Raw genomic sequence first — 13,722 nt, 5'->3', positions numbered from 1 at the left:
CGCTTTAGTCTTGTTCCCATCTCCACCACTGTAAACAATTCTGACTCAAAAACGTTTCTCTAAAAAGGAGAATTTTACATCAAATCACTCTGAATAACTTTAATAATTATACAGAGATTAAAAACAGGTAGAATTCCTCTTTAAGTTGTTATTTCCCATAGTTATTACTTCTTAGATTTAGATTTAAAGTTCCACTGTAATAACTCAAGCCATAGATTAGAAGCTAAATATTGATTTATTACACATTCAGAAAGATGTCTGCTGTTAAATATAAAAAAAGTTAGAAATACAAGACAACACAAGGCTTATTATTCAGTAATAAAACTGGTTGAGCTATTCTTACACATAGAAGTGTGTAGTAAAACTTTGGTGGGCCCTGGCAAATGAGTAACTTAGGAAATTCAGCAACTTGCTATACAGTTTACTAAATGTAAATGAAAGTGGGCTTGTTGACAGAGAGATCACAAGTTTTTTCTGCATTTTATTTTCTTTAACTAAAAAACAAACAAAAAATGCACAAATCAGACTCACACACACACACACACACACGCACACACACACAAACATACATATGCACACGCACACAGTTGCCCAGGTCCCGGGGGATGGCCTTGGCCGGTGGTCTGAAAGACTCAAAAAGTCTCCTATACTGCAGGCCTAGACGTAGGAGATGGGGGGAGGGGGAAAGAGAGAGGTTCAACAGTCAGCTCATTGAGAACTGTAAAGGTGCTGCAGGCAATATAGCTAAAACACTGAACCCCTGAAACACAGTGATGTTACACACCATTACACTGTTTTGTTAAGTAACATTAATGATCAGACATTATCAGAGATTACAGTAACCACTGTAAGACCTTTTATGAAACATGCTCAATATATTTATACTCTTGCATCTGTAAAAATAATAGTCTTAAAGACTTAATTCATGTTACTGTGGCAAGATTTTACTCCAAGCAATTTAGGACTATTTCTTCTGATCCATTTGCCATGAAATGAAAATGGCAGTTGGCCTCTTAAAATGGTCAAAAAAAACACCTTAAAAATGTTAAGCTTTAATGGCAATGACATATAAAACGCATTATTAGAAATGTAATGTTGAAGTTTTATCCTCAGGAGATCAGTTCACGTACTACATAGCAGTAGATCTATTACATTTACTTCCACAAAGTCCTACAGAGCTAAATGCATGTCAGCTTATTCCACTGTGCCATTACATTCAGTTACATTAGCATAAATGTGTTCAGTATTTTACTCCCACACCTATTTGCTAGTAAGGCTGCCTTCACCTAACTATAAGTTACTTTTAGCAGGAATCCATTACAGCACCTCACAATGCTAGCTAGTTTAAGGACTTAACCTAGTTTTCTGCATCGCTTTTATTGCACGATATATTCTGTTAGCTATATTTGTTCAGTACTTTACTCCCTCATCTATGTATACTGCTAGTAAAGCTAACAATACTTGTCTTAAAATGACTTTTTTAGTAGAAATCCATTACCAGACCTAGCAAGACAAGCTAGTTCAGGCTAGTTTAATAAATTAACCTAAATGTCTCTTTTTTTGTAGCTACATGTATTTTGTGCACTATGTTTACTGGTAATGGTGAGTTTTAAGTTACTGTTTATCGTCTGTAAGCAAATTTTGCACATTTTGTTCATGTATGGTAAGGAAATGAATTAGTGTACATTAAGTTGAATGATGTTCAGTGAGTTACGTTGCTCTGTGAAATCTTAAAAACTCTGATCCATCATTCACAAAATTTCCAGTAAAGAAGACAGTCCTATTTATACATGTTTCTTACCTGTGTAAGTAGTTACTTAGTTCTGGAACCATCCAATGAAGTAGGCGCAGATGCCTTGGAGGCTTCTCCAGCAGTACTCCTCTGCTAGTTTGGTAGCCCGGGTCTCTGCCTCCGCAGTGGGTCTTGGTGTAGTGCTTTTGGTGGGTTTGCGAGGTTGGACAGGTTTGGGACCAGGTTTGCTGGCTGGTTTCACAGGCTGTTGTGGCTTAGGAAGCACTTTGGGTGGTGCTGGTGGCTTGGAGGTGGCGGCAGTCTTGGGAGGTTGTTGTTGTTTCGGCTGGGTCTGAACCCGGTCTTGTGGAGCTGGGGCTGGCCGGGGGGTGAACGTCTTGGGCCAAGAGTTGTGGAACACCATCTGGGCTTCGTCCACGGCCGCACGGCACATCTGGGGCTTGTATGTCCGGAGTCCCTGGCAGGCGTTCGGGATCTTTCGCATCTCCCACATGATCTGGGTGAAGTAGTGACGTGGGTTGTTGTTGTAGGGCCGGCACAGGTTGGGCTTTCCCAGATAGTCACACCAGTAGGACTTGCCCTTGTTCTTGCAGGAGACCCGAAGCTTAGTAAAGTCTCCCTGGCCCGAGATCACCATTGTGCAAGCATCTTGGGCTTTGGTACTGAAGCGGATCGGCTCGTCCCAGATGCTGCTTCTTTGTTGAGGCTCCGGCTGGTGCTGCTTTATGCTGGTTGCCTGGCTGGTTGTTATATTGCCCTGGTTGCCGTTATCTTGTTTACTGATGCTGTTGCTGCTCTGAGCTTGGGCATGGATGGCCCAAACCCAACAAGCCAGCAGAACAGAGGCCCTGCAAGCTGCTCTCATGATGCAGGAGAAAAGCCACTGGACAGAGGTGCGGAAAGGACAGAGCACTGTGCAGAGGGTGTTAGAGGTATGGGCTGGGTTTATAAGCACAGTCCCAACAAAGAGGCCTTTGAGTCAAGCAAAGCTCGTATCCCCACTCCACCTCGACTGCAAGAGCTGATTGTGACAAGCCAGAGCAGCAAGAAGGTGTAGGTGTGGTTTAGTCTGGATTGGTCCCTTGTGTGCCAAAGCACGAGTGTCTATATGATGAATTTGAGAGTTGTGTAGAATGTGTTTTGGTTTCATGTGCCACGGTTTGTTTTGATGTCTGATGTGTGTTTGTGTGTATGTGTGGAGGGGGTTGGGGTTTGGTTACCCACACAGGGCCCTCAGTGGTCTAAACCCCTCACAAGACATTATATAATATAACATGCTGACATAAGTGAGCCATTGACTATTGATGCAAAGAAAGTTTCAGTTTCATAAGAAATGACAAAAAAGAGCAATTCAGCTGGAAGTCATTTAACTCAGTCCATTCTACCAACAGCCACATGCTTATAGTTTATATGACCTCAAAACCATCAACAGTATATCTTGCAACACATTCCACCAACTGAGTATGTTTTTGTCCCATGCGAAGTACAATAAAAAATAAACATTTTTGTCAAATCAGTTGTTTTTTTTTGTATGCTTTTGGGTGCTATCTTTGAAAAACAAATATGCAATGTGTGTTTAGACCGGTCACTGAAAACTTTTGTGCATACTGCCTAACAACAGTTGCACACTATTAATGGAACTGTAGTTATTAGAATCTTTTCTTCATTAGACAAATGTACCAAACCATATGTTATTCTTATGTACCAAACCATACATAAGAAACAACAAAAATCCCATAGATCATATATAACAATCCACTTGCATTAGGAACGGAAAAGTAAAGGGAAAATTAGTGAAAAATGGAGTTTCCAGTTCAGAAATGTACTGTGCATATATATGGATAAAATGGATGAGTGTAGATACAACATAGGTTCACCTAATAATGTTGTCAGTGAAAGTGTGTACACACATACACGCACACACACTATAGACAAAAGTATTTGGACACATCTCTTAATCACTGAATTCAGGTGTTTCATTCCCATTGCCACAGGTGAATAAAATCAAGCACCTAGCCATGCAGTCTGCCTTTACAAACATTTGTAAAAAATTGGGTCGTTCTAAAGAGCTCACTGAATGTGAGTGTGATACTGTAATAGGTTGTTACCGTTGCAACAAGTTAGTCTGTGAAGTTTCTTCCCTCCTAATTATTCCACGCCCAACTGTGAGTGTTATTATTGAAAACTGGAAGCGTTTTGGAACCACAGCAACTCAGCCACAAAGTGTCAGACCACTTAAAGTTATAGAGCGTGGTTGCTGAGTGCTGAGGTGCATAGTGCATAAAAGTTGCCAACACTCTGCAGAGTCAAGACCTCCTTTGGCATTAACCTCAGCACAAAAACTGTGCACCAGAAGCTTCCATGACTGAGTAGCTGCATGCAAGCCTTAAATCACCCATGGAGTGGTGTAAAGCAAACTGCCACTAGACTCTGGAGCAGTGGAAATGTATTCTGTGGAGTGAATCAGGCTTCTCTATCTGGCAGTTTGATGGACGAATCTGGGTTTGGCAAATGCCAGGAGAACATTACCTGCCTGACTGCATTGTGCCAACTGTACAGTTTGGCAGAGGAGGGATAATGCAATGGGGCTGTTTTTCAGGCCCTTTAGTTCCAGTGAAGGGAAACCTTAATGTTTTGGCATACCAAGACATTTTGGACAACTGTATGGTTCCACCTTTGTGGGAACAGTTTGAGGAAGGCCCTTTTCTGTTTCAGCATGACTGAGCCCCAGTGCACAAATCAAGCTCCATAAAGGCATAGATGGGTGAGTTTGGTGTGGTTCTCACAGAGCACTGACCTCAACCCCATCGAACACCTTTGGGATGAACTAGAATGGTGATTGTGAGCCAGACCCTCTCGTCCAACATCAGTGTCTGACCTCACAAATGCTCTTCTGGATGAATGGGCAACAATTCCCACAGATGGACTCTAAAATCTTGAAGAAAGCTTCCCAGAGGAGTGGAAGCTGTTATAGCTGCAAAGTGGGACCAACTCCATATTAATGCCTGTGGATTTAGAATGGGTTGTCATACAAGCTCCTGTAGGTGTCCCAATACTTTGGTCCATATAGTGTATATATATATGTGTATATATATATATAGTCAAAAATATGTGGACACCTGACCTGAAACGAAATACCAGAACCAGCGGTAGCATTACTGAATTTGCTGACTCGGATCTTTTCCATTTGTGCATGTATGTTTATATGAAGTAATTAAAGGTTTCTCTGAGTCTGCCTTTAAGAGGATCGAGGCAAAGAGGATGTTTTTAATGGAGAGAGGATAAAATCCATATTTTTTGTGCACGTTATTTTATGCAATCAAGTACTGCACATAGAGTTTCTTGTTGGTGATGTTGGGGTCTGCAATGTAAACACTGGGCACCTGAGTGAGTGAGAGAAAGAGAGAGAGAGAAGAGAGAGAGAGAATGACAGAAGGGCTGAGAAAGAGGGGTTTTGTTGGACTGCGGTAGAACATGTGGCAGCAAGCCTCTGAGACTTTCTTGTCTCTCAGCGTGAATGTGTGTATGTTTGAACAACCACAGGATACAGCTGTACTGCACCACTCTGACAGGCCAACACACGAAGCACTCAGCTGCACACAGTGACCATTTGGGTTCTTACAGTATATTCTGCACATAAAATTCAGACTGCCATTTTCTACATGAATGTATTTATATTAATAAGGCTGTATGATGATTATTGTTATCACTAACTTAGTGTCCTATTACTTTATACAACAGTAAATAGTAAAACAAAGCCTCACATACTGTATCAAATGTTCTTCTGCCATAAAGGTACAGGTACATATAACTATCATCTGGTTTAGCTTAGTTTTTTTTTTCAATATTTGCCAGATTAACCTGAATGTTGTTTTGTTTCAGCCAGTTTGTAAAGAATTTCGCAGCCCATCTTGTTTGCCAAAATGCATTCTATTCAGTTCAGCTTTGTTAAGCTGTTCTGCTGTCACAGCTATGGTATAATATGATATTATCATATGAAATTATATATATACAATATTCTGCATATATTTAGCTTTAAAAAAAGACAAAGTCCAGCAATTCTTATTATGCATAAATTTATTTTCCACTTTTGCATTTTTCAGCTGGAACCATGTGAAACTTCACATGCACTCTTGCCACTTACGGCTTCAACACAAGTGATAACAAGACCACAGCTGCGCAGGTAAAACATTTTAAACAAGGACGAAATTACCTATTAGTTACCATTTGATTCATTCACTTAATGTTGAGATTCATAATTTGGGGTGGACTTTTAGCAAGCCTATGATTTTTACAGCTGGATGCTAGGAGAGTGTTTTAATATTGTCTTTAAAGAAACTCTTCACACATGTTAACAAAATGTTAACATTATCGGTAACACTTTCTATGAATGTTATGTCTATAAGAACCTATGAACACATTTATAATACATTATAATGCATTCATAAGGCATCATAAACATGGCTATAAATATTTATAAAAATGCAATACACGTTATAGCCATACTTGTTATGCATTATGCATTGTAAGTAGCGTTCACAACAAATTATAAGAGCTCGTAAGTTGCTCTTTGTCGGCTCTAAGTACAGTGAAGTATACTGTACTAAAGGCTCCTCAAGTATTACGAGTGAGGCTTCAAGTTGAAGTATTTACTGAAGGATTTACTGCAACACTGCAACGTACAAAGTTTAGCACAATACAGGCTTCAAATGTCAGACTGTAAACTTGTGCTGCTATCAATAGTTTTACCCAAGTGAGGGAACCAGTGAGAGAACAAATTACAATGACAGCCTTCTTTCATCTCACCTCTCCATGCCTTCAGTCCACAGTAACTTCATGCTAAGTGTGATATCAGAGGGGGTTCAGGGAAGGGGCTGATGGGTACCGTGATGTAAATAAACGTTGTGTATTTGTCTTTACACTCTCCAAGCTGGGACTGACCTCTTTGGCACTGACAATATAACATGTTATTAACACTACTTATAATGCATTGTGTTAACAATTCATAATGTATAATAATCGTGGTTATAAAGTGTAATTCATTTTTATAAATATTTATAACCATGTTTATAAAGCCTCATGAATGCATTATAACATGTTATGAATGTGTTTATAAATGCTTAAAAACGTGACATTCATAGAAAGTGTTACCACATTCTCAATAACAAACGAGACCCAGCCTCATCCACAAGTATTCGTATATTCATCCACACTAACAGTGTTTTGGTCATTGCACAGAACATAAAAATGATGCATAAAAAAATGCTCACATGAGCATGCCAGCCCAGTAGGGATGATAATCTGATGTCAAACACTTCAAAAAGAACACTGTGAGCATGCATACAGCGTATGGCGTGCGAAGCCGAGGCAGGGATTTTTAAAAGTGATGGCAGCATTTTACAATAATAGTCTTGTTTGACATGACACTGTCCTGCAGACCTCAGTAATTCGATATCTCAAATAGATTTAAAGGCCGATTACTGCCAGAAAATAAAAGCTTAAAAAGCTATAATAAGCTACTATTTCCGGCAATGGCTATACCACAGCGTCTACACAGTCCTGATCAGGCAGAGAAATGTTTTCTGTTTCGGAAAAAATGCTTTATGGTTTATGATTTAGGATTTTTTTTAACCTGACTTTGATTAATGATCACTACGTCACAACAGTTTAGAATCAATTAGACTCTTTTATTATCATTTTATTGTTTTATTTTATTAATTTTTAATGTTTGCAGTTGTCACCCTCGTTAATCTTTTAATGAGCACAGGTTCTGATGCTTCTGCACAACAGCATAACTAAAAAATAAAGCTTAACCCAGTTGTGAACATTATCAGCCCCAAACTGCAAAGCACACAGAAACAACCTAGTCGTCTGAACCATACATTTGAGACAGAGTTCTGCATACTCAATAAATTACAAAAACAATTATGCACATTGTGCATATGCAGAAGTGATGTCAGTGTTTTCAGTGAGCTAAGATGCCGTGTGAACGGGAGGCCAAAACGCAGAGAAAAGACTGTTTTCAAAAATATATGGATACATGTGGATGGAAACTCCAATGAATTACCATGCAGGGTCCATTCATCTCTAGTTGAGAATTTTTGGGAATTATTTAAAGTTTCAAATTCAGAAAAAAACGGCCACTACTGAACATGGAATACTGTCTGTACTCACCATACTGATTTTCTTTAGAAACAGGGACTCAAAAAATAAATAAATAAGCAAATACAGTAAGACACTGGAAAATAAGACAATAAAACTTCAAGTAGGAATTGCATCAGTGAAATAATAATGACTGGATCACAAATAAAATCTCATATAAAATACATTATATGTGTTTAGACAACACATGATAATAATTATTCAAATTAAAAAGATCTATGTGTTTCTGGGCTGTTTGCATTATAACTGATATACAAATACATCATTTTCACTTTTAACAACATTTCTCCCCTACTTCTAAAAAACATTAACAAAGCTAACTGCAAATTCTAAAAAAGTTATTCCGTTCATTATTTACTGGACAGTATGTTGTTTATAAAAAGCATGTGAAATGTCTGATCTAGTCTGAAATAATTTGACGATTATAAACTTTTGCCAGTTGTATATATTTCATAGGCTCTACCTCAACCTTAAAACTGTTTAGTCTTCCAAACACTGAACATTGTTTTTATCAGAAACATATCTTCTGAGTTTTGCTATCACAGACAGGAGCCAGAAGCGTAATTAAATACAGCTTCCGACCTTTCACTTTTCCTTGTCTTTCCACAGACGTCCTCATAGGGTGTTGGCAAGTTTCCCTAGTACTTTGATCTGAGACCAGTTTTGCTATATATTAGCTGCTGTTTCTTAAATAAAGACTGGGTATAGAAGAAGCTAATCATAGATTAGCATGAAAGAGCAACATCAACTCAGCTGCTCGTAAAAATTCTTACAACTCTACCCTTTTTTGAATAACGATTACTAAAGGACATGGTTTATAAAATTGATATTAACAAAAATACAAAAGCCTTAAAAACATTTGTGATATGGATGAGTAGAAACGAACATTCAATAGAACAGCCATAGCTCTTTACGGTAAACATACCTTACCACTGGTCAGTGGTGTGTCAAATGATCAGAACAGCACTCTTAAAAATAAAGGTGCCAGAAAGGATTCTTTTAAGCTACGCTATAGGAGAACCACTTTGGTTCCCTAAAACAGTGGTTCTCAAGTTAGTCCTCAGGGCCCCCCTAGATCAATTTCAAATCCTAACGCACAGAGATCGAGCAAAAACGTGGTTCGTTTTTTTTTTGTTTTTGGGAGGGGGGACCTTTCAAAGGATGGTTCTGTGAAGCTTTTTTAATGATACATGTGAATGTGAAGCACCCCTTTAAAGTTTTAATAACCTCCACATTATGTAAATGTTATATGCCAACTAAAGAATTTTCCCAGAATCATACATACAAGCCAAGGATCATTTAGGAATCTTTATTTTTAAGAGTGGACTATGGCTACCTTTCACTGATTTAATGTTACAGATGTATTACAGTCAGTTTTTACACAGTTCACAAGTTCAGTATGTTGTATAAAATTAGTCTTACGGAAGCAACTGAGGCTCCTTCTGGTTTGTCTGGATATATTCCCTTTTTTCTTCCTCTGGTATGAAATTAGTCACAGATGACTCCCTGATCAAAAAATGGCAAATATTCATTTATAGGTAATAGAAAAAAAAACATCTCATAGAAGTCAAAAAGCTGACAAATGTATGTGTTTTTTTTACCTTGATGACTTGTCTAGCTCCAGTTTTCCGTACCACTAAGAGAAATAAGAAGTTAGTGTTATTACACATACTGTAAAAAATTTCCACCTGAATTTGAAGATGAAGATCAAACATAAGATAAATACTGTACATTCACAAACACTGAAGGAGATCTGCCAGGTAAAGATATGTAAATTATGCTTAAGAAATAAAGTATTACCACAGAATGTTATGAGAAATGTAGGAGAAATAGATGAATCACACATCAACGACAGCTCAGAAAAATGCAAATACAAAGCATGCAAATGACCAAACAGCAAGTCAAAATCAAAAAAAGATCGCACTGGAAAGAGATTGTGGTGATGAAGTGATGCAGGCAGATTAAGCCTCAAGAAAAACAACAGTAGATGGAAAGATGGACAAATTGCTTGATGACTTTTGTGGCTCAGTGATGTGGATGGTGATTAGAAAGAGTGGAAAAATAATTCAAGCAGAACACATAGAAGAAAAGAATAAATGGTTGAAAAGATTTTGTAATAAGAAGAGTTTAAGACAAAGGAACTGCTGCATGTCTGAAGTGACAGAATCGTTTTAAATCTGGAGAAGAGCTGAAATAAAGAACAGTGAAAGGATAACAAGGCTTGTGTGAAACGTGGTGGAGTATAAGTGATGAACAGAAATGGTGAATGAACAATGGAGAGACTGTTCAGCTGTTTCCAGAGGCACTACCTGTTTATGCTGATCTGGGCTGCATGTCCCATGTGTGTAAAAGTGTGAATGTGCTTGCATTTGTCACCAGTCAAGCTGCCTCGGTGGGGCGGAGGCTCTAGGATACCGTGTCATTGTGTCGTATGAGGGATAGCTGCAACACATTCAAGTTAGACGTCATTATGGATCATTGGCTGATGAATCATCTTGAGTAAAAAATATATAAAACACTTTCCTATAGTAAGGTCTTTTACTAACTAGGGATGGGCATGCTGAATCTACATGTCGACTGGATTATCTCTTATTCTAATTGCATAAAAATGTTTTTGTTTATTATTCACAAGAATATATAATATTATCTCTTTGCGATATCTGCATACTACTCGTTTTAAAAAGGGCCTATCTGATTGGCAAAAATGGCAAAAAAATACCCATCCCAACTACCAACATGCAAAGCTAGACATACTTCTGAACTAAATAACATGCTGAAAAAGCAACAAAAGCAGTGCAGCAGACACGTCTGAAGGCAATCAGTGACTATAAAAATGATCTGTAATGAAGAAAAGGCAGTTCCACATGCAAAAATAAAAACATATTGTTAGAGTAGCATTGTAAAACAAAAGACAGTATTCAAGATCAGAGCGATCACAGTTACGCTAGACCACTGTTAATGCAATTGTCTACCATGCCATTGCTGTATGAAAACATTAATTGAAGCTACTGCCGCTCTCATCACCATTAGGATAGTGTGAGGCACAACCAAACAAGAGGTGTAACAATTTTTTATGTAGTTAAAAAGATCCAAGGCAGAGGTGTAGCTGGAACTTTTAGAATAGAATGGACAGATGAGACCCTGACATTTCACAGCTAGAAAAAAAAACTAAATAAAATTGTTACTTTATTAAAATGTCATAAAAGTGAAGTGGTTTTCTCTATACATAAATAAATCTGTTGATCATTTTCACGTGAATAAGGTGTTACATCAATACAACTATCGCTGAACATAAACAGAAAGACAAAACTGTGTTGATGTAACCTATATAACTCATAACCATTCATGAGGAAAAGAATATTAAAGTAGACACATTTCATATAGACAGGCCACAGAAGCTTCCTTGCTACAGATTATACATGAGTCTAATGATTAGAAAGCTAGCCAGTCAGCAGTGTATGAGGTAACCTACAACACATGCATGTGTTCAACGGTAAAAAGTAACTAGTTAGTATAATAAATGATTACAGCTGACTCATTTTTGATAGTTAACTCATCTTACCATTGCATAGCCGACTTCATATTTTAGCTCACAGAGCACTGAAGGGACCCAGCACACATTTCACTCGCCTATTTGCTAAGCATAGCGGTTTTATTAAATGCAGCATCATCAAAATCTTAGAACGGATTGATTGCTGATTGAACTACCTTGATGGCGGATTTTCACCGTAAAGTGTAATTGACACTTTAGTGATGATGGCTAACTGTCTCACTTTCTATAGCTGCTTCATGCTAGGATGGCACTGGCCACCCCTCACCATCCCTTGGCTATGCCTCTGATCTAAGAACAGTGTGCTTCTGGTGACCTTGTATTCTCATAGTAACACCACCCATAATTTTCACAGTAATCAGGCTGGTATTTCTCAAAATTCACTTTAAAACATGTTTCCATACAATGAAATGAAAGTGTTTTCGATTACTGAGTTGTGTCACAGAATTTACATTCACATTATTTTATTCACTCTCTTGGTAGCTGTAATATAGCACTGTTTTAACACATAGACAGAGCTAAAGTACAGCCTTTAAACAGCAAGGATCATTTTAACAGTGTTAAAACTAAGCTTCCCAAAGTAAACAATTAGAAAAGTCCAGAGCTTTTCCCATTGTTTACAAAGACTCCTACAACTAGAACCTCAGTCTGCTCCAACTAACCCCTCTAAGTGTAGATCAAATGAAAGCGTCATAGCATAAACACAGCAGAACGCTGCAGAGGAATATAGACCACTCTTTAAAAAAGTGAAAGATATTCGTCCATGTTCTCTCAATTTGTATTACACGGTCCAAAAACTTTAGCCATTCTTTTGCCCTGTAAACCAGCCCTTGGCCCAACTCCCTAATCATGCCTACATAATACATATTGCTCATCTACATCAGCCAATAATGTTGAGTCTTTCTCCCTTTAAAAGAAAACATGATCATCTCAACATCAAAACATCAGAAACACATAAACGTCATTCTAACAGTTTTACTCCCTGCTTTCAACTGATTTTTTTCTTACTAATGGTAGAAGTTCAAAACAAAGTTGACATTTTCATTTGTATTTTTGTGTTTTGTCATTTTTCATTATTTTTTTAAATGGGCTAGTTTAACAAGACAGTGCAGTTCAACTTCCGATATAAACAGTGTGTGCATAATGATGTATACATAATTGAACACAATCTTTGACAGATTTTTGGTAGAAAGTCACTGAGTAGGATCGACTGAGAGACGTAGGACCACCAGAGGACGTCGTTATGCACATACTGCTTATACCAAAGTTAAACTGCGCCATCTTGTGCAACAAACCCATTATTTAGTAAGACCTAAAAGGTGTTAGGTTGTGCCCCACTCTCTCCTATTTAAAGACATCAAAATGGCATGCAGATAAACAAGGCAAGGCCTTACTGTACCTGGCCATCACTGGGTTACTTATGCTGTAAACGTGATCATTTTGATAACCACTGATACCACTGATGTCCATACTGAAAACAAAACCATGCACACACACATAGAAACCAAAGTCGCAAACAAGGAATGGGACAAGGAATGAAAAGTAGTATGAGTGAGATGTCTGAGATGGATTGTTTAGGTTATGAAGGTTATAAAGGTTAGGTTATACCACCTTTCTCAAAGACACTAGATAACCCTCGTACTTATGGAAAAAGTAAAATATATTTGAAGAACTGTATTTTATTCAAGAACATTTTTTTCACTAGATTTTTAGTGAAGGTAAAGACAAGTAGAAGGAGATTTTTATTTACATGAAAGAGGAGAGAATACTGGAAATAACATGAGATGAAAAAGAAGAACAAAACTCTGAGGAATGAAATATGTGATTTGGTAAAATTAAGAGTGGCAGAACAAATGGACCATTTCAAAAGAAAAAGAAAAGATGAAGAATGACCAGTAATGGAAGGGAATGTGTATTCAAAGAGTGAAGTGCCAAGCTGCAGGAAAACTGGAAGGAACAAAGAAAAAAATGCAAAAGGAAAGCAAGGTAAGAGAATTTATTAGGCATTACCTGCCCATGGAAAAAGGCATGGCAAACCTAGAAGTAAGACATGTCTGAGCAAAGTTTCATATTTACAGTTTCAGCCTTTCCTTAACAAACAAACAAACAGGAAGTTAGAAGGCCTTAGTAATTTCTGCAACAGTTTTTTAGCATCTTTAAGTAGCTTTAACCCTTAGAAGCTGCAGTTAGGCCTGTCACTATTAGATAACCGCCTAATTGCAATTACTTGGGGTTACTGCAATTCTTTGAGATCACA

General features: G+C 37.8%; 1 protein-coding gene across 1 annotated transcript; it reads right to left on the bottom strand.

Annotated features, from left to right (window-relative positions):
• Positions 1 to 338: 338 nt before the first annotated feature.
• fgfbp2b (fibroblast growth factor binding protein 2b) lies at positions 339 to 2,921 on the bottom strand. The gene is made up of 2 exons (XM_036583476.1): positions 1,802 to 2,921; positions 339 to 657 (listed from the first exon to the last, which is right to left on the bottom strand). Exon 1 carries the CDS (start codon positions 2,616 to 2,618, stop codon positions 1,818 to 1,820), a length of 801 nt encoding a protein of 266 aa, XP_036439369.1. The 5' UTR covers positions 2,619 to 2,921; the 3' UTR covers positions 339 to 657; positions 1,802 to 1,817.
• Positions 2,922 to 13,722: the final 10,801 nt, after the last annotated feature.

Source organism: Colossoma macropomum, unplaced genomic scaffold, assembly GCF_904425465.1.
Source record: "Colossoma macropomum unplaced genomic scaffold, Colossoma_macropomum, whole genome shotgun sequence".
Classification (NCBI taxonomy): Eukaryota; Metazoa; Chordata; class Actinopteri; order Characiformes; family Serrasalmidae; genus Colossoma; species Colossoma macropomum.
This window is presented reverse-complemented; position numbering and strand designations above follow the sequence as displayed.

Coding starts and splice junctions, on each gene's coding strand:
- fgfbp2b (XM_036583476.1), bottom strand. CDS start 2,618: ATGAGAGCAGCTTGCAGGGCCTCTGTTCTGCTGGCTTGTTGGGTTTGG.